Source organism: Anser cygnoides, chromosome Z, assembly GCF_040182565.1.
Source record: "Anser cygnoides isolate HZ-2024a breed goose chromosome Z, Taihu_goose_T2T_genome, whole genome shotgun sequence".
Lineage (NCBI taxonomy): Eukaryota > Metazoa > Chordata > Aves > Anseriformes > Anatidae > Anser > Anser cygnoides.
In genome coordinates, this window is record NC_089912.1 from 73,920,296 (window position 1) to 73,942,093 (window position 21,798).

The 21,798-nt window shown below is 35.4% G+C and overlaps 1 protein-coding gene across 7 annotated transcripts in view; it reads right to left on the bottom strand.

Moving 5' to 3' along the window:
• The window catches only part of PDE4D (phosphodiesterase 4D), a 562,124-nt gene that overhangs the window by 140,106 nt on the left and 400,220 nt on the right, over positions 1-21,798 (bottom strand). The window contains exon 1 of one of the 7 annotated variants that reach the window (XM_013180534.3): positions 18,556-18,900. The exons of the other annotated variants lie outside the window; for them this stretch is intronic. Coding sequence (XP_013035988.1) covers positions 18,556-18,620 — 65 coding nt within the window. The 5' untranslated portion in view covers positions 18,621-18,900. Of the gene's footprint in view, positions 1-18,555; positions 18,901-21,798 lie in introns of those variants that run through there. 7 annotated transcript variants of the gene reach the window in all.

Below are 21,798 nucleotides of genomic sequence, written 5' to 3' on the forward strand. Positions count from 1 at the left end.
TATAAGATGTTTTAGTTACTCATATTTTACAGGAGAGATTAAGCCAATTAAGCCAAGTGTCTGCAATATATATATATATATTTTTTTTTTTTTTCTGATTCTGTGAACATCTTCATAAATTTCAAAAATTTATAAGCTTAGGCCAACCTTAACTCAGTCACCTCATATTTCTACGTTACAAAAATAAATAAATAAATAAACAAATAACATGATACTATATATATATATTTTTTTAATAAACTCTTGCCTTGCTCAGGGTCTAAAGAGGACTCTGCGTAACAAGCCCCTGTTAGTGGGATTCTTGTCTCATTCAATGCATAAGGTTGGTACTGAGTGATGCAAAGGACTAGAGAAAGGTAAAAAGTGCTTTTATCATCAAGAAAGAGAAACAATATTTGCCCAAGCTGCAGAGCACCTGATACTGAACTAGCCACTCACACCAGCTTCACCATGTCACTAACTGCATATTTATCAGTCATGAGGTATCCACTCTGAAAGGCTGTTGCTTGAGTTGTATGCCATCATCATTTGCAAACACAAATGAATTCAGAACATCTCAGCAGCTACTGGACAGACCAAAGGTCCATCAGATGCACTGTTCTGTTTCCAGTAGTGGACAAAAATGAATGACAGTGGAAGAGGCTAAGAATGAGCCACGAGAGGTGATATGCACCCAGAGTACTCTCCTAGCCTGTTCTCTCACACTTTCATGCAAACTATGCTTTGAATATGTGAGTCATTATACGCAAGAAAATCAAAGAAATGAAGTCCTAGACATCTCATTTTGGATATACACTTTAGGAAATACTTTCACTTTAATCTCTGCGTTTCAATTCTCTTTATATTAAGTAAGGAGGATAACACTTCCTCATACTACATGTGTGATATGCAAATTAATTCGATCATGCCTGAGAAGCAGTAAGATATACTTATGAACACCATAGAAAAGCCAATGAAAACACTAACTGCTTTCCCTGTAAGGCTGAACAGCAGGTTATCAATAAAGTATGTTACCATATAATGAGCTGCAACATAGGACAGAATATCTCATTAACTGAGTTGCATTCATTCTGAGGACTCAAAGTAAAACCACAATGAAATCACGTAAGTAAAATCTTTACCAAAATATTTATGCACAACAGGATTAAATAAACATTCCTAAGTCAATCCTGCTGTTGGTATTTCCTTCTCTTTTGCTTGATTTTTCAACCATAATAACTTGCATACAAGGTTATAGTCTTTATGTTTCTACATAGCTGGAGAGATGTTTTCTTGCATGGCCTAATCTCTAAACTCTTGTCTACACCATTTTTTTTTTCTCCAGTTTTCTCTTCCAGCCTACTGTAACGCTATCAACAGCTACTACCGGTGAACCATCAGAGATTTCAGACTTCAAGTGCAGTACTGCAGGTTTGCTTTCTAATGGTTAGTATCTAGATGAACAAATATGCATTTCATTTTGGTTACAATGCAAGTTTGATTAACCTCATCTTCTACGGACTTCAAGATCACTAGAACATCTCATTCATTATTTCTTAATGATTGACTAGTATTGTAATATTTCTTACTTAAATCCTTTGTACCCCTATATTTGTGTATGGGGTTTCACTTCCTGTAAGATACTTATTGTGCACAACTGTTGGATCAGAAAGCAAAAGTTATAAATACAGTGCTTTAACTGTTAACAAGATATAGAAATATTATGTGGTGTAAAATTACTACACATATTAAGCAACTCTAATTTGTTAAAATACCTGAATCAGCAGAAGTCTACAGGTTCTGAAAAACAATTCCCAAACTGATTTGGAGCAAGAAAAAAACAAAACACTAGCTGTTACAGTCTTCATGATGCCACACACACAGCTAAGCATGTCTCACAAAAGAAATGAGTCTTTCTCTTGAAGAATGTAGTAGTTAAAATGTCAGCTTACATGCTTTACATGAAACAAGGCATTTTTTTTTCCAGTATTAAACAAACTTGGGAACACATTTTCAGTGGGCTGAAATAGGAACTGAAAAAATACTTTTTTTTTTTAAACGTGAGTGATCCGATGAGCCAAAGCTGTTAAAAAATAAAATAAAATCACTATATGTTGCAAAATAAACTAGCATTCTCCTCAGAAAGTGAAGCCAATACTAAAATTTGTAACTCAGTCTGCCATGTACAGAAATACATTCCTACGAATCTATGAATACATCCAAGGACAATTCAGGGTTTTCCTATCACTTATAAAATTATCTGTAAATGCAAGCCAATTTCAGAGAATGAATTCTGTACCCCAGCTCACATTAAGAAACTGGGAGGGAAACAGGTGTTTCTTACAGAGGTGCTTATCTACCAACCATACTCCCTGATGGAACTGCTTCTTCTGCTGCCACTCTCCATTAGGAAAAGCATGTTGCCTTTCATCACCCATCTTGGGACTCCACAAACCTTCCGACTAGTACTGAAGGGTTGTGTGTTTAAATTGTCAAAAGCAAAAAATAAATAAAATAAATTAAAAAAAAAAAAAGACAATCACATAAAGGCATCTATCATTAACGTACTTCCAGTTTTTGAGAAAAAATGTGAATGATTAATTTCACTTTGTGAAAAAAATAAAAAAAATAAAAAAAAATCTGCTTGGCAATTTGATTCCAAAAGCCTATTTTCTTGATATTGTCATTACTAAAATTGGGACAGGGCATGCCATACTTGCTGGCGCCAAGGACGTGATCATATTACTCTGGAAACATTACAAAATGAGCAATGCAACAGCCAGAGAAGGAGAAATGCCAGCTTCTATCCCCAGTGGATTCAGCCAAATAAATAAAATAATAAATGCCAGCGTAACATTTCTTCCTTTGGAAAAATATGTCTCCAACTACTTTTCCCTGTGATCGGGTTATTTCACCCCGTGAAGTGTTCCCAGGAGAATTAATAATTTTGCCAAATAAAAAGTGTTTTTCAAGAAGTTCTGTTCAGCAAATGGCACAAAGCTACATGCCCAAAGCTCTGGTAAGCCCATCACATGTGCACATGGCGTTATATGTCCTCCCAAGTTGACACAATTATACATGCACAATGTCATCATGCCTAGCCTATGATCCTGCAGCAGAATTTACAATGTCTTTGGCTCTTAAGGACAAATCTTAAGCAGAAGTGGAGCCCTCCTGGCAGCCAAGGGAGGGGCCGTGCTATTTTCCTCTATAAGCTATCAGGAAATTCTTTGTTTCATTCTTTTCTTTTGCAGGACTGAAGCAGGATAATAGAATACAAAAACACTTCTTGCACTAGATGAGTCATCCTGAGTGAATCACTTTATCCCCTTCTGTGCTTCCATTTTCCTACCTGCAAAATGGATACTTTGTACAGTTCTAAGAGATGGCCTTTAAAAAAATAAAAAATAAAAAAATTGCAAGGGCTAAAATTAATTTTATTGGGAATAGGAGGAAGGGCTCTGAAAATATCAAAAACATTGCTGTTTAAGAACCCATCAAAAGTGGATTTGGAGAAGAAATTTAGTTTTAACTGTTTTACTCACAGGAAATATTTGAAGGAATAGGAAGAATTTGAATGAAAGACATGCTTATTTACTTGTCTTGGTATTTTTACTTGCAAGACTCATCATTAAAAAGGGAGTGGAAGATGTTAGATTGGGTATTTCTGTAGTATTTGGAAGCAAACAGGGAATAGTGGTAAAAAAAATACATGAAAATGTGAAAACAAAAAAAAAAAAAAAGAGAAAGAAAACCTCACAAAAAAAAAGGATATCATAAGACGTTTTAAGAAAATAAATATTTTTAAAAAAAAAATTTTTTTGCTTCAGGCCAGAAGTTCGCTCTTTGGAAGTTCATGGTCCTGACTTTGCTCTTCATCAGGCCCAAACTCCTCCAAATCACCAGCTCTACCATGGAGTGGTCGCTGCAGCCCAGACTGCCTCCAGTCTTAACCTCCTTAATGAGCTCATCCACACTGGTGGGCACCAGGTCCAGTAGCACTTCTCCTTTGGTTGGTTTGTCTAGTACCTGGACCAGGACATTACTAGGAGGTAAGTCTGAAATGAGATACCACTCCTAGGCTGCACAGAGACAGTACAACAGCAAAGAGGTTCAGAATGCTAATCTCACAACTACTATTTACCAGGATTATTATGATAAAACATAACGTGATACAGAATATTCACACACCCAGAAAAATCAGCAGTCAAAGGTGGAAAGGACTGAATGTGTGTGGAGAGGTGAAAAGAAATACAACAAAGGATCCTTATCCTGAAAACCCATCAATATGTCAATCAAATAAAATTCTGTCTACTAATACTTTTCATAAAGGAATAAAGAAAAGAGATATGCCAACAAGCAAAAGTACATCCCAAGAGCTGACAGCCCATAGATTTTCTTCCCTGGTTAAAAGAACCATGTTGGACTTACTATTAACATTTTTATGTTATTATTGTATTTCAACAGTCTCTTCCAAGCAATTTTGAACTGGAAAATAACTTTTCACTTCATTTTGTCATTCTGGATTTCTAAATGTCAAGGAATATTTCAGTTAAAATAACATCTAACTTTGAAGCAAATTCCTCAATATTCCATGACTGCTATCTGAAGCAAGTTTGAGAAGGCAGAGAGACCAGATGGCTAATCTTAATGATAAAAGATTTACAGTGTTTTGCCTTCAGTTACAAGAATGATATTGGACTTCTCATTTCTAGTATCAGCAAGATAGTAAGAAAATAATGACTGGTTAGGATATTAATTGACTTTAGGTGAGTGATCAAAATGTTCTGAAGAACTACTAGAAACAGAAAAACACATGCTTCCCACCCATCTTTAACCATGTAATGATACTGATAGCATAAAAAAGAATTTATGTTTTACTATTGCATAATTCTGACAGTTGCAAATGCACAGCATCAGCAAAGTCATAAGGTCATTTTACTGACACAGGGGAGAATGCATTTCTGAGATGGCGAAGCTGCTTGGACAAGATTAAAAACTGTGATTGCTTTACAAAACTTTTCCTAGCTATTCATTTCCAGCTTTTTCCAAGAATGGAAATTCCAAGAAGAAAAATACATTGCTTCACATCTGCAAATGCCCAGCTTGCCAAAAATGCAAATGCAATCACTATCTATGAATCAAAGACAAATGATGGAACGGTTGATGAGTAAGGACTTAATGGAAAATTAGACCTCTAAAGCTGAAAGTCAGTTGCCTTTGGTAGGGCCTCATATGCCATGTTTGTAACAGCAAGCATGTAAGTTATAAACAGGATGGTACCAAGAGGAACATAGTGATAAGAGGTAAATCATTTTTATAGGCAATTGTGGTATTCAAGTCAGCACAAATGCTAAGATTTTATGAAGGCTGCCACCACTGCTACTACCAGAGGTTCAAGGAACGCTTCCTAACATCTTTCAAGATCAAATTTCTGGCCTTTAGGGAACGGAAAATAGATGTCAGTAACTAAGTCGCTAATCACAGCGTTACTAAGCATAAAAACAGTTCTTGTGCCAGTATCGACTGAGCCAGTTCTTTTTACGTTTCCTCAAATGTCCTGGACCCTACAAGGCATTGGACCCAAATGGTCATTTCAGTCCTACTGAAACATAGGCAAGCACGGGTCTTTCCTTAATAATATCGAAATCAAAACAGACTGCACTGAGGTGACTCATGAGATAACAGAGACATTAAACCAAAGACCAAAACACACATTGGCTTAGTAAGCATTTCCAAGGGGATACATCAGAAAATAAACTTCTGCAGACTAGGCTGGAAAGGGCAGAGGTTCAATATCGCTGAGCCAGCTAGCATCTTTTTCAGGCTCATTAAAGGAAGGGTAACTGAATAGTTTGCTTCAGAACTAACATAGAACAGGTTGAATTTTTAAAAAGCAATTAATTATGCAATTGTCTATCTACACTACAGCAAGTTTTGATACAGGGGTACGACTGATTTTGATCCATGCGTTGTCTTACCATGCCTTCCAAAAAATATTCTAACTTTTGGAAGATGAAAATTTTTGTTGTCTGCTTTGACATTTTTTGTTGTCTGTGTGTTTTTCTCTCTCTCCCCCCCCCCCCACCCCCCCTCCTTTTTTTTTAATATATATAAATCTTTATAATCTTTATAATCTTTCATTGTACTCAAATATAGTGGATATATATATCACACCAATTTCCTGGTAAAATCCTGTGGTAACAGCCTGGTAAACAGACTCACTATCCTGAGGTTCCAAACCACTGACTTCTCTCTTTTGTGAAGCTTATCAGTATGTTTTGAACTTCTAGCAACTTGAGACAGACAACAGTATCAAATCAGGGGACACACACAATACAGAAGGGGAGAAGTTAACTGTAGTAAGCCCTTTGGATGGTGAGTATCTCCTAGACTTCAGGAGTAGCTGGCAAAATGGGACACTGAACAATGAGCAATAATATCAAACCTGTGCTTTTCAGTTTATTTACAGCGTAGTTTTTCTTGTGTCGCATGCTAGTGAGGGAGGAATACTGTATTTCAAATTTCATAAGTCTGTTCACTAAAGCACAAGGAAAAAACTGAAAATTATGAAGGGTGATATAAAAGTAGATTTACGATACTGAGTAATTAGTGGACAAAACAGCCAAAATGATCACTATACCAGACATAAACCAAAAAACAGCCAGAGTGACTCAAGCAGAATGTTTTCTCCCTGACCACACAAAAGACACATATCTAATATCTCATTATCTGATTTGTACAGAGGTTCATATTGTAGAATAGAGAATGAAAAGGAGTCAGGGAAACCTCACTGTTTTCCAATATGAAAAGCAACAAATCACAACAGTTTCTTACACACACCCAATTCCTCTTTTCAGCCACATTTTCTAAGAAAAGCATCAGCTCTAGTTTGACTTTTTCAGAATCTACAAAAAAACAAACAAACAAACAAACAAAACAACAAATTGTGAAACAGTGGATATTAGAGGTATATAAATCCATGGAACTTAGAAAAGAAAGGAACAAGGGACAGAATATAGGCCAGGAAGGAAAGGAGATCCAAACCCAATTGTCTGGTGCTGTAAATAAGCATTTGCTGAATTCACAGTATAGAGTTTCTTCCATTTAAACCGACAGATTTGTTCAAATAAACAAGAAGCCAGAAATTGCCTGAGCAGAGTCTATTTGAAAAAGCAGATTGTATTGTATGAATTGTTTGACATCCATGTGGTTTAATGATTGTTAAGAGATGAAAAGTAGGAAATTAAATAATTTTATAATTATAGGATATTTCAATTTCAGAATTCAATATCACTTTAAGACTATAGCAATCTAAAAGTGAAGGAGACATGAAGAAAATCTGAAATTTGTTTGGAAGCATTAGCAACATCTGCCTAAATGTCCATTTCAGCCTAGCTGCCTTGCTACAAACTGCTTTCAAGCCGCACTTTAACAAAGCATGCTCAAGTGGATCAGTACTTTGTATATTTTTAATTTCTTTCACATCACTGGACATGCTTACAAGAAACCTTACATTACAAGAGAAGTATGTGGAAAATGCCCGTTTTTTCAGTGTAAGTTAGGCCTTATGGGCCTTAGTTCCATTTTCAGTCTGAAAGGATGCATGTTTTTTGTTTCTTTTTTTTTTTTTTTTAACCCTATCCATTATTGACGTTCTTAGGGTAATTTTGTGCAGGTTTCTGTTTGATATTCAAAGAAGTAGGTAATACCAGCAAAAAAAAAAGCTACTTATATGGCCTATACTACTGAAAAATGTCTACTGATGAGTATAACCAGAACAGCTACCAGCAGATATATTCATTCTACTGTTATTCTTTTGTTTCTTGGCATTTTCATTTGTCAGAAATTTTCATAAATGAACACGCAGAATTTTACCATTATTGAATCTGTCAGGCTGTCTGTTGCCTAACATTCTTACAGCAAGTTCAGGCCTTCTGACTTTTAAATATTTAATTCATCATATTTCATTCTACAAGCCAGGGATACACCTGTCAACAATTTATGATGCAGTTTCAGACATAACAGACTAAGAATGATGAAAAACTGTAGACAGGAATTGGACAAGATCTTTCTAGCATTTGAGAAATGGAATTTCAGCCTATCGGACATCCTTCCTCTGCATTTCCTTTTTCCTATCTACATGAAACCCCATCAGATAAAGGTCTTATCACACCATCTTTATACAAACGATGAGAAATAAATACACACATGAATCAAAAATGAGAAGTAAATAAACAAAACAAAAAGATGTGTTTTGTTCTCTAAAACATTGCTAGCACCACTTGGAGAAACTTGAAGAATGTTTAGTTTAATTACGTGGGGAAGATTTACAGCATCAATTTTCACAGGCATCCAAGTGCGGAAGTGAGTTTCCCTAGAGAGTGACTGGGAGATGGCCCAGTGGACAGCTGGAAGGACCTTCCTGTGTTAGTATGGCACTCCAGATTTTCTGAACAGCCCTCTGGATGTACATCTTTTTTTGTATTGTCTGTTAAATCATGGGTGACAATTTGTGCGTCTAACTTACAGTTTAAGCGTAACTCCACTGCTGCAGATGTATTTTATACCTAGCAGTACATGGGCAGCTTGGCAATGGGAGCATGTGTGACTTCTATACCTGTTGGGGGTAACGGTGCCTGGGACCAAACTGCATGGTCCATCTGGGCTTCAGTGGAGGAATGAAGCTCCAGGAAGGTAGTATCATCCCTACTTAGGTCAGATCTCCAATTCTTATGGTTCTTGCCCACATGGAGATTTTCGTATGCAGACTGTGAATTTGAATATAATAAGACAAAATTGTTTCTTTACTTTTCCTTTTGTGTATTCAACAAAAAGTGCACTAGAATGTGGGATTGACTTTTGAATAGTGATATCTTTTTAAAAAATAGATCTTTTTCTGACCTTCTAATTTTTGAACCTTTGGATTCAAATGTACAACCTTTTCTATCATCAAGTCCAATATTTTGAAATATGAGAACTGAATTGCTCAAGACTGTAAGACTTGATTTTGTACAAAAATGTCTGGAGCTATGCCAAGTGGAAAATAATAGAAGTAGATAGATTTTTATGAATGAAAAAGGCTTAACTGAAACAAAAGTTATGATGGGGAGAAGAAAATAATATTTACACATACAATTTAATTCAAACAAAACAGGATGGTGTCAGATGGTAGTAATAATATTACAAATTGTTAAGACAAAAGGTGTCAATTATTGGAAGTGTGATTCATTTCATTCGGTCATATACACTATAGGCAATACAGGCTTTATAACACTGGCTTTTCACATGAAATTGAAGAAACAATTTCTGAGGGCTAAATTGTATTTTTGGCACAACTGGAGTGCTTGGAAAAACTGAGATACAAAACCAAAACTATACTATATACATATGTCATACTATATAACATATACTATATGCTGTTTATAGATCCATACACATTCACAAAAGCACATTTGTCAAAATTTACAGGCATCACATATCTGAAGTACAAAAAAAACTAAAAGGATTTACCTGTTATTAAAATAAATTCACTTAATTTCCCAATGTGTAGTACTTTAATAATCACTGTTCAAGTATCTAGTGATGTACATGTTAATTAAACAGAATTTTAAGCGAAACCTGTATTAGGAAAGCTCCCTAAGATTCTCCGTTACAAAACATAACGTATCAAATCTCTTCTCTTTTTCAGATAACCATCTCTAGTAATTTAAATCTTGTTCTTGATCTTTTGACTGGCACCACTGGCAGGCTTCACTGCTCTTTTATTACATTTTATTTGTTATTTCTCAGAGTATAGTAGATGTTTTTTATAGCATCTGAATATAGATGCTATAACATAACGCTATAGATACTGAAATCTACAGCTCAAAAGCAAGGCATTTACAACATAACTAGATTTGTGATACAGTAATAAGTGTAATAAACAGCATAGGAGAGGTTGAGCAAAGAAGGATGAAAGCTGCAATAACAATTCTGCAATTGCTCAGTTTCAGGTGTATAAATACATATTTCATATCAGGTTTTGAAGGCAAAAACTAAAATAATGTATTTTTCATGAAATTATAGTAAAATTAGGAAAATAATGGTTTTGTTGCAGCCTCACAAAGGCAAATTTTCTCAACATTCAAATTAGGAGGGTTATTTCAAACTCAATTAGATTTCAAGGTAAATAAGGAGGATAAAAGGTATGCAAAAGAAAATGGGGAAATAAAAGTAAACTCAACTTGAGGAGATGGACCCTAAACAGTAAGGCAAATACATAAAAGTATGACAAGAGGAATATAGGTGCTGGCTAAGTCAATGAAACATTCAGTTTCAAATGACAGCACTGCATACGTGCTTCGCGTCATTACGTACATAAATTTCTGAGGCAATAAAGATGATGATGAACAGAAAGTTCTAAGAAGGAAGATGATCTTATCTAGAGGACGCTTCAGCACAGCAGCTAAGTTGGTTTAGTAATGATTGGCTGTTTTTTCTATATATTACTCTTGGAATGAATTTCCTAAAAGGGCTTGCTGTTATCTGCCCTGATGTTTGTGTGGGTGAATGCTGGCAGCAGTTATGAGATGCAGGACAGAACACCACACAGATTTAATCACTGGGGTTTAGAAGGCAACATCATCTACCCAGCAGAGCTGGCACCACTGTGCCAGTTTTGGCCATAAGATATAGTGCATTCTACAAATGTAGCATCGATAGCCTTTTTGTTTTGAAATGTGTTGTGGCTCAAAGGAAAATACAGCTTGAATCCTACTGGACTAGATTTGTATATACTTCTTTTCCAACTTTTTTTTTTTTTTTTTTTTATCTCCAAGAGAATTATAGAGCTATTTGTAGAGCTTCATATAATTACACATAGAAATTTCTTCACAATTGACATTTGAAGAATATCATCTCACTGAAACTTCTTACATGAAAGTTACTGATACTGTTAAAGAAATTTGAGGATAAATTTCAAAATCATCCAAATTTTTCTTTATCCAAGTAAAACCTTTTTTTTTTTTATTTTTCTAGCTTGACATGATTTTTAATTTTAATAGTTGATTTGAATACAAATTTTAAATGGCTGAATTGACATAAAGCATGATAAAATTACTGAAATTATTTTTTTCAGCTGATCTGCCCTGAATTTATTTTGAGATCTTTGACAAAAATACAGTTTTTTATAATTCTCAAGCAATCTTCTTCCTTTTTTCAATGTTTAACTCTTTCACAGAACAGGAAAAGTCTTTCTTAAATATCTATACCCCAAAGTATTTTTAACTCAGTGCTTGAGGTTTTGAGTTTATTACTATGAGAGTAATGTAAAATAGCACCATTAGGTGCTGGTATACAACCAGAAAAGAAATGGAGAAGCAAATTTAAGACATCAGTTCCTCTCTGTACTTCTTGAATACTAGAAAGAAAGGTTAGATGAGCAAAATCCATTTCTGCAGCTTAGCTTCTAAACTATACACTGTTCTTCTTTTTATATATAACCTATATGAAAATGTTTCATAATTTTTGATGAAAGAATAAATATTTAAAATACTGTATCATACTGTAGCCATGCACCTATTTACACAATACATGCACACCTCTTCACAGGATCACTAACCTCAACACTCAAAGGAGTGCAGAAATCTAGTTACATTATGTCTTTAGTATCATGGTTTATGAAACATGCTTTATTGCATATTAGCCTGAATTAAAACCCATCAGAGCTGAAATCTGATGGGAATCACAGTAACAAGGTTAAGTCATTTGTGCTGTCATCAGAAATGATGATGTTACTGTTCAGTGAATTAATGTATATGAAGTGACTAGATTTTGAGCACAAGATTCTTTGAATATTACTTTCATTTTCATTGCTGTGTTCTAACACATTATATTCCATACTGAACTTCTGTTTTGTACAAATACTTTCCTTATATCATAAAATAATGCTACAGTTACTAAATATTGTATATTCATCATAAGCTAAATTAATTTCATTAGAAAGAATTAATATGGTTAAATATGCACATTGCAAATACCCCTATGCAAGTTAGATTCCATTTATATGTATTACTTATATCCAGAGGAGGTTTCATTGATAAAATTAGTGGCATCAAAAGCACATCTCCTTCTGAGGCAGGCATCTAAAATAGATGATATGCTATACCCTGAGAGCAAATATTTCTCTCCACTGAGAGTGTGAGGTTACAAGTTCAGGTATAGACACGTCAGACATCTACCTTTCATTGAGCTGAATCTGGTCTGTTACATCTTACAATGAAATTGTGCTTCTCAGGGAATTGCGTTGGAAGAAATATGTCCCTCATCTTGGAAAAAAATGCAGCCAACTAGTTCAACCATGTGTAATGGAAGGGAATAAAAGGGACTGTACTTCTATCTAGGCACTTCAATATTGATCCAGATTTGAGCATTTGGGCTACCTCTTGTCCTCAGTTGAACCAGCTGTAAATAAGCTTTGGTCATCCAAGTTGAGCTACCCATGAAGCTTGCTACACTCTCCCTTGTGCAATGCTAGGGATGGAAACCAAAGTGCCTCATCCCCATTGGCCTCATGACCTGGTGAAATTTGAACCCATAACCTGATAATCTACATATGTGCACAGGGAAAAGGCGTGAGAACAAACTGTGCTGTAAAGATGGGACCTTGTCTCCATGAAAATTGAGAGTGGATTATTTGGACACTGAAAAGAATGGCAGAAAACTAAATCATGTGCTTGCATGCAGTGAGATAAGAACATTATGTATGTGGTTTTTTTTTTTTTCCTGGAGAAATTGATGTAGCTTGAAAGACTGCATTTCTGAGGAAGCGCCCTTTCTTTGCTGGAGTCAAACTGCCATTTGCTGTCTGGCAAGTCTCACAATACTTTTTGTTTGTTTGAAAAATAATAATATTATTTCAAGACAGCAGTTCTTATCACATTCATGTTAAAGTAATTGAATTTTATGTTGGCAAGGCTAATGCTTCTGCTGTAGAAAAATTCAGAGATGAGACCATGCCTAAAGTTTGTATTGGCAAGAACAAACAGGGAAATGGTTCTATAAGATCACTGAGTCAATTTGCAGTGGCAGAAAAAAGGTAACTATACTGGGTATCGTCTTAAAGGGTACTTAGGAAAAAAAACAGAGAATTTTGTCACTGGATAAAAACCTTGGCGTGCACATGTCTTGCGTAATGTCCCAGTCTGGTCTCTCTGTTCCAAGGACACAGTGGTGTTTGAGGAAATATAAAGATTGGCAGCTAAAATGACCAACGAATGGAGCTGCAGCCTTATTAGGAAAGTCTAAGAAGGCTATAACCCTTCAGTTTTGACAGAAAAAGGTCTAGAAAGTTATGATTTAGCTTTACAAATAATGCAGTTGGTGGATAAAGTGAATGCAGTATCCTTCATCAAATGCCATAATGACAAAACTAAGGGACGCTTTTTGAAACTAGTAGGATGTAGGATGCCTGCTGGAAGCACAATAAAAAAGTACTTTCTGACTTGGCTGGTACGGTTGTCAGAAGACTGTGGAGGAAGACAGTACTAGCAAATTCAAAAAGGTTAGACAAATCTGTGGGCAGCAGGTCCTTAGATGGGCTCTCAAGGAAACAGGCAAGGATGAACCCAATAGCATCCCTAATACAATGGTAGAAATTGGACAGGCCTTCATGTTCTGTCGCCACTGCTGAAGAAAGAATACTAGGCTACGACTACTTTCACTAGAAAAAATAGTATTTCTTCCTATTGTATTGAGAGTATAACTTTAACACTCCACAATCTGGAAGACAGTAAAATACTGGCTGTGCAGTGTTCCTCATTAGCACTGACACTGGGAGAATAAAGAAGAGCACATATATCACCACAAATTTCTAGGGCCTTTGTGATTTGGGATCCACACTGCTTATGAAGGCCTATTTTGCCAAATGAATTCAGCTATGAATTCCACCAAAGTCAAACTTCATGCAGAAAAGGTCATTTTTAGCTTGCAAGCTTTGTTCAGCTTTTACAAATCCCCTAATTCTGCATGCCACATTTAGTACTTCAGCATCCCCATGAGTTTGGACACTGTGTAGCTTGCTTTGAGCTTTCCAAATGGACTGTATTCAACCTCTTCAGCTACTAAATGCATAATTGAAAATTACGTGAGCTCCCAACCCTCTTTTGTTCAAGAGTGGTTTCATAAGCTAAGGTAACAGGAGACAGGTAATATCAACAACAATGATAACAGGCACCCACCTCCCACAAACAAACATAACACTGGAGAGGAAAAAAAAAATAAATTATTCAATCCAGGAATACAAACTCCTGATTTCTTCAGCAGTCTAGTGGTGTGCATACTGTCAATATAATTCACAGTTACATTTATATACTGTTCTCTGCCCTGTAGACAAATATTCTTTCAGGAATATTTTTTGCTGTTGATTTTCCCAGGACTGGGATTCCTAGTCTGAAAGTCATCAGTTACTTCAAATAGAGGCCTGATGCCAATAACCTAGAGTTATACAACTCATACAATGGCATTTATTATATATTTTTATCACCTTCATACTGGCAATAGGCTTGCTAGCACCAAGTGATTAACAAGTATTTAAACTGCTTGGGGCTACTTGGTCTCTAAACAGTGTGATACAGCCACTGCTTCCTCGTGTCAAATGACTGGGTTCCAAAAGACTGGGGTATGATCGTAGCAGAGTTCTACTTTGTGCAATGTTTAGATTGGGAAGTCACTGTGGCTACCTCAGGTCACCACAGCTGGATCTCATCCCAACATTTTGCACTAGTTCTTCTGCCCCAGAAACAACACTATCCACTGAGGTCAGGCCACAAGTGTTTTCTTGTCCCTATTCAATAAAAGTTTTTTTTAGAATTCCTATTGTGATCTACATGTTAAGGGTACAAGCAGAAAAAGTTCATCAAATACATCAGTTTTATCCCACTTACCCACAAATATGTTACAGACTGAGAAAGTTATACCTCACAACATCCTTCAGCTATTTCCAGTCTTCCAAACTTCCTGATATCACTAACAGTATTACCCACTTCTGGCATTAAATAAGAACAGATATATTGTTCTACGGAATAACACAAATTGAATCAGTGAAGGCCTCTGCTTTGAGGGCAGCAGGGAGACTGGTATGTGCCCTTTGCAGATCATCCAACCGTAAGTTCCAAAAAACAGCAAAGCATGAATTGGCATATATTATAAAAAATAAATAAAGACAGGAGAAGGCCAATCCACAAAGTAAACAGATAGCTACCAGTCCAGACTCACCAGGTATGTTGCAGAAAGGATTGTGGCAAAATGCTGAGACTTATTAGATCTTCGGACTAATTATCATGAAAAAATAAAGAAGTTCTAATATCTTTTCAGCTGCATGTTTTCCAGCACATATTCCAACAGTTTTGCTGTTGTCCAAAAACCCTGGCTACTTGCTTGACTTTCTCTTAGTTCCTTTCTTAAGCTTTCAAAACTGTATTTCAGTTCTTCCAAAATCATATATTTGACACATTCAAACTTTTGATTCATTAAAAAACAAAACAAAAAGAACAAAACAAAAAGAAAACAAACAAAAAACAGAAAGCGCATTTCTGTGGAAAACATTCTTATTCCACTGCTGCTATCCTCTTCAGTGGCACATAGTCAAGAAAACAGTCATATTCTTATTTTAGTATGTATACTGCTCTCTCAATCAACATTTTGCATTAAAGAAAATTTGCTTATTACTTTGTTATTTCTTCCCAGGAACAGCAAGACAAATTAATTTTCTGCTACTGAAAAGTCTGTACAACCATTTTTCTATTCCAGACTGTTATCTAAAAATGTTCTGATTCACAACCACACTTCACAATCACATCTTGAAGTTATGAATCAGTGGCAGAATTAAGTTACATTAAATTGATAGGTATTAATTCTTAAATAAGTCACCTTCCTCATTATTTTGCATAAAAACAACCATCTGCTTTTAATTCTGTCATTATAATAACAGATGAAATTTTCCCAGGTGTTTCAGGAACAGGTTTGCCTACAGACCCTTCTACCACGTTAAGCAGCAGCCAACCCCAACTGAGCTAACTTGCAAGGGGAAACACCAGCACAGCTCTCCACCTGGGATCACCTGTGACACCTCTGAGCTGGCTGGTGTACCCGCTAAGAGTGGGTGATACCATTTGGATGCTTTGTAATGCTGCTGCTGAAAATAACATGATTTTACCATATACATGTTGGGAGCCTGGATTCTGTTCTTCATGAGAAATTGCCACACGCAAATATCCTGGGACCATTTCTATCAAACACTTGCAGGAGGGATATTCATACTTCAGTACAACCTTATGACTGTCCTGTGCTCCTGGGAACCAAAAAGCTCGCTGCAACTTTAGTTTCTTTTTACAATCTCCCATCTTCTCTTTACTACAGCTCTTCCCTCCTCCTCCGGCCCAGAGCAGGATTGTTGTGAAATGTTAATAGATAAAGAAAATGATGTGCTGTATCTCTCCCTGCCTCCCAGCCCAAATATCCATCAGTGCTGCTGACTTTATCACATTATTTATTGTTAAGCATTTTGGTATTGTTTAATATTACATCAAGATTGTCCTGATGGTATTCTGCCTCACCAAATGTGAGGGAATGGCACTGACCCATGGAGCCAAACCCACAGGCTCTGAAATCTGGTAATTAAGAACCCCAAGGCACCTCATGGAGGTAATTTGGAAATCAGGCATGCTCAGATCCACTATATAGGTTCCTCAGCTAGAGGTGGCTGGGGTGTGGTTGGGCTGTAGCTAGTGGTGAGCTTAGGTGTGGAGGAGCTGGTGGTGGGGGGTTCCCTGTCCTCTCATTTCTCTTGGTTTCCCACTTGGGCAGGGCTGGCCTGGCTCAGTTGCACATAAAGAACAGAATGTGCCTCATCTAGACAGCTCCCAAGGATCTCCCTGTGAGCCACATCCTGAGCTCAGGTAATGTTTCCAAACTGCACGGTAGGAGATGACTCTCAACTCACAGCTAGCAGAAAATGGAATCTTCCATTGATCCACCAGATCAATGCACTAACTGAAAGCGTTGGCAGAAAAAGGGACACAGGCAGCTGTTTTAAACCATAATTGGTGGTCATACCAGACTGCATATATCAGCTCAGATTTTTTTTTCTTTTTCACAACCTAATGGAAGCAGTCAAAAAAGATAAAATTGACAGGAAGATGAAATAATCAGAAGGATACCATTTCATTTGCATATCTTTACATAATAATTAAGGCATGCATGTTTTAGCTCACTACCTTGGAGACACATAATCTATTATAGCACTTCCAGGTGTTATTGTTTTAGTAGCATGCAGTGTAACACTTCAGTGATATATAATTCACCAACTTTTTATTATTACTTTACTGCATTTTAATAAAGATAAAGAGCCGCTGTTTATTGCAGTCATTTCAGCAGAACTCTTCCAGCTTCTGAAATCAACTGAGACTACTATTTAGTTAGAGTACTGCAGTTAGTTTTCTTTTACTATAAGATGTTCTTAGTTAAAGGACAACTGGAAAAAATTACTTGCTTTAATGATAGTAATGACATGACTTGGAATGACTTAATTCAATACTATTTGAAACATAAAGATTTGAATAGGCCAATGGAACGTTAGCCTACTAACTGGACATATTAGCTCATATTCAATTATGTTAACTTGATATATTTGCTCACAAAAAAAATTAGTTACTATTCTATCCCACAGTCACATCAGCCATTTATTTCTAAGCAAAGGCTATATTTTAAAGTACATCATTTTATATATCAGTTATATAGTCCCGAACAATTAGTTTATTATTTTATTTATATAAATGACAGTGTTTTTATTAAAAAAAAAAAAAGTAGAGAGAAGAAAAAATGTGGGAGATATTAACAGAGAACTTTGAATTTATTTATTTATTATACCTAATAGAAAATTGTCCTGTTTGTCTCTAACAAGCTATAGAAAGCAGAAGTTTCTCCAAGAAAAAAAATAAACACTGAGCTTTAACAACTACTAACTGAAAAATTAGCAAGAGTCATACACACAGATCACTTTTACAATCTGTTTCTACTCCTCCAAGCATCTGAGTGCAGGGCAAATGCATCAAATGTAACACAACACAGTCTCACTCATGCCACTGTGAAGTCTGTCTCCTCCCAGAACACTTTTCTCTACAGTCAGTCTATTTATGCAACAAAGCGACATGTAAGCATCCTAAAATAGCTCATGCAAACTATAGCTCTGTTTTAACATCCAGCCTCCAGAACTGCAAGCTGTATATAATAAGCTTGTTGCTGAAGTAAATCTACTGAAGATTTTTAGAAAGCATCTGTAAGTGCAAGTACTGAATCTGATTACTAAACGGAAAAAACTTACGTAATGCCTCTCATTAAAAAATACTACACACAGCGTAATGTACAGGAAAAAAAATACAGAATTTTGTTTCTTACTTTTAATTGTGAAACAGCCAAACAACTTCAATAACCATGCAAAACCTATCAAATCAAAGTTAAACCCTGTGACTTTCTTGGGACATGTTTATGTGTCGTTATAGGAAGGGAAACTTGAAAGAAAAAAGCCAAACACGTTACCACATTGCATCGGCAGTCCTTAAGGAGCTGGTAGATCGGGATCTTGGCTTCATAACAATGCTCATTTTGAAAAAATTCCTCCAGTCTTCCTAGCACTCAAACATCAGTTTTCCTTATAAAGCTCAAAGTACTCCATTTCAAAGTGTCTTTCAAAACCTTCTTTAAAAAAAAAAAAAAAAAAAATCCTTCAAATGCTTTTCCTGTAATAATCCAGGCTCTGGAGGAAGAATTCTAACACGCTGCAACTCCTTCCCTTTTTACACTGAATTTACTCTAGCACTGTGCTGTTCGGAAATGACAGTGCTTTTCTCTTCTGCCTTGTATTGCCCTGGGAGGAACTAGTCTATTTTGAATCTATTCTCCCTGTAGGTCACATGGGAACCAAGGCAGCTGAAAAGAGTCTCTATCTCTTTCTTGCAGGCTGATAACAACAGGTTTAAAGGTCAATCATATTTAAAAAAAAAAAAAAAAGGAAAAAAAAAAACAATGAAAACAATGTTGATGGACAAAGAATGAAAGGAAAAGACGAATGTAAGGTACAGTAACATTAGCGAGCTCATAGGGAATTTCCATTTAGAGACTTCCTAGATAAATTACTCTTTGTGGAGTAAAGAAAGGAACAAAGATCTTACGTTCCAAGCTAACTAAGGTCTTACCTAGAAATGTAATTCTTCCTTTTCCTTTTCTCCTAACCCTTGCCTCTACTAGGTACTGTGAATAAGTACTATTGTTTAACTTCACAAACCAGAAAGCATTCCCTCTTTGAAAGAAATTCAAAACACTGTGGGGAAGTTCAGTAAAAATAAAATTCCTTGTTGACTGTTAAAGTCAAACACACATACAGACAGCTATTGTTATAAACCGGTGAAGGACAAAATACCTCAGCTAAAGAACTCTAACATGACGTCCTCTGTCCCATGCTGCAGAAAGAGATTTTTGCGTGTTTTAATACGTACATTAATAGTTATGCATTTCAAACAACTGAACTTGCATTTATAATTTCTAGACAAAAACTTATCATAAAAGCTTTGAGAGCAAATTCCTTTTAGGAAATATAAGTCTAATTTGACAATTTTAGTGTTAAAAGAGGTAAAATATACATGTAGAGAACTGGGTAGTGAATATACAAGTTATGCATTTTGAATTTCCTCTAAAACTTTTTATAATTTTTTTTTTTTAAACTGAGAGTAATTGCTCAACAAGTGGTTACAAGCATAATAGCGATTTTTTGTACAATGTTACAAGTGCTGTAGCATATTACTTTTGACTAAAGCTTGATTAATAAAAAAAAATGCAGTAAAAATGTTACTTCTAAAAGGTATACAGATTTGACAAATAGAAGGAAAACATGATGAACAGGTTCTGCACTAAAATACAAAACCATTCATCAAATAAAAATGTGCATAAAGTGTGTAAAGCTTTCTGGAACCTTTGCACTTTATAACAGTGCAATAAAATGCATTACAAACTACACTGTGTATCAACAAGAAAGATCCTAACTGCCCTGGAGGCTTGTGCCATTCATTTGCATATAAAGTGCTCCACAGCAGCAAAAGGAATGTTAATAAGGTTTCACGCTAAGCATTCTGTTCTTCATGTTTTCTGGCATCTATCTTTCAAATACCATCTACTGGTTAATACAAGACATTTTGTAAGAGTTCTGTGAAATCATAAAAGTTAACCTCAAAGAATGGAAAAAACATCTGTGATAAATTTAGCTCAAAGGGTCATGCAGTCATGGGACCTTTAGTAACAGTTGAGTCTGTCACTGTGTGCAGGTTACAGGTCTGTAATAGTGGAGTTAAATGTTGTTTAACATGGACTCACCATGTTGTGAAACTTTTTTATTCTTTAAACAGATAGGATAGATCATGAAGAAAACCAAAATCAGTATGAAATTGAGGTGATGGGCTATTACAGAATAGATGGTCATTTTAAAGCCTTTTTTAAAGTTTGCCTTATTTATTATTTATTGTTTATTATTATTTTTTGTTGATAAATATCAACATTATTCCCATATCAATGAAGGAATGCAAAATAAATAAACAGATCCAATAATTTCTAATGGATTAAAAAATTTCACAGTACTATCCAGTACTATACTGGAATGGAATATTCAAGGATTACTTCCGCTGAACAATGAAGTATGAATCTCAGGATGGTTTGCTGTCAAAAGTGTATCAATCCAGATGCTACCATCTACTTACAGTTAATAAATATATAAGCATAAATACACTACCGTATATTTATATACTAAATATTGCTATATTTTATAAATGAACTATAGTTATAGGTATTCATATTTAAGCTAATATTTTGTCAATGCACCATCCAAAAATGCCTGCTGGAGATGCAGATCAGCAATGAAGGTAAAACACAATAAAAACCTGTTGCTAATTTGCTTTCTGTTTTGGTCCCTTTCATTGGCTCCATAGAAATAAAGTTCAGCCCTCTAAGTACCTTTTCACTAAAATTCCAAAACTGACCTAGGTACAGATAAAAAAACATAGATACACATCTACTTTAGGTCCATTTAGGTCTTGGTACAGGGTTAAATAACATAAACTCAATCGTGAGAAATTGAGAGACAAATTAAGAGAGTAAAGCAATATATAGCCATTCCACCACGATAGCAACAGAAAACTGTGTTATCAAAGTATTAATTATTAAAATAGCCAGTAAGGAGCCATGAGCAGTAGCAGTAAATTAAATTTCTCAAAGACACAAGAAATCACAGTGACAGATCCAAAATCATTGTAAGAGCTGAGACACACGTCAGCAGATGGAGAATATATCTAATGTCATTTGAGGCATTCTTTTTTTCCCAGAACAATATATTTTGAGTAAGAGCTATTGCATGTCATACTAAATCCAGAATGCCAAAATGCAAATTATGTACAAAGATAAAATTAAAATACTTTAAAGAAGAGAAATATAAGCATATTTGTTATTGAACCTTGAAGGTTTATAAGCAGATGTGCATGGTTTTACAGATGAACATATAGTGTATGCATTGTACATGAATACAAGCATATATTTGAGACAAATGCAATAGCCATTTGTAGCATCTGATTTGTACATGCAATTCTGTAACTTAAAAAATATACATTTCTTTTCATTTTTAGAATCTTTTTTTAGGGTGTCAGTAATAACACAAGAAATAAAACTGCTCTTGAACTGAGCTCTTGATGGTACGCTATCACAATTAAGGCAAGTGTTGACTGCATAATGAAAATAAGGCAA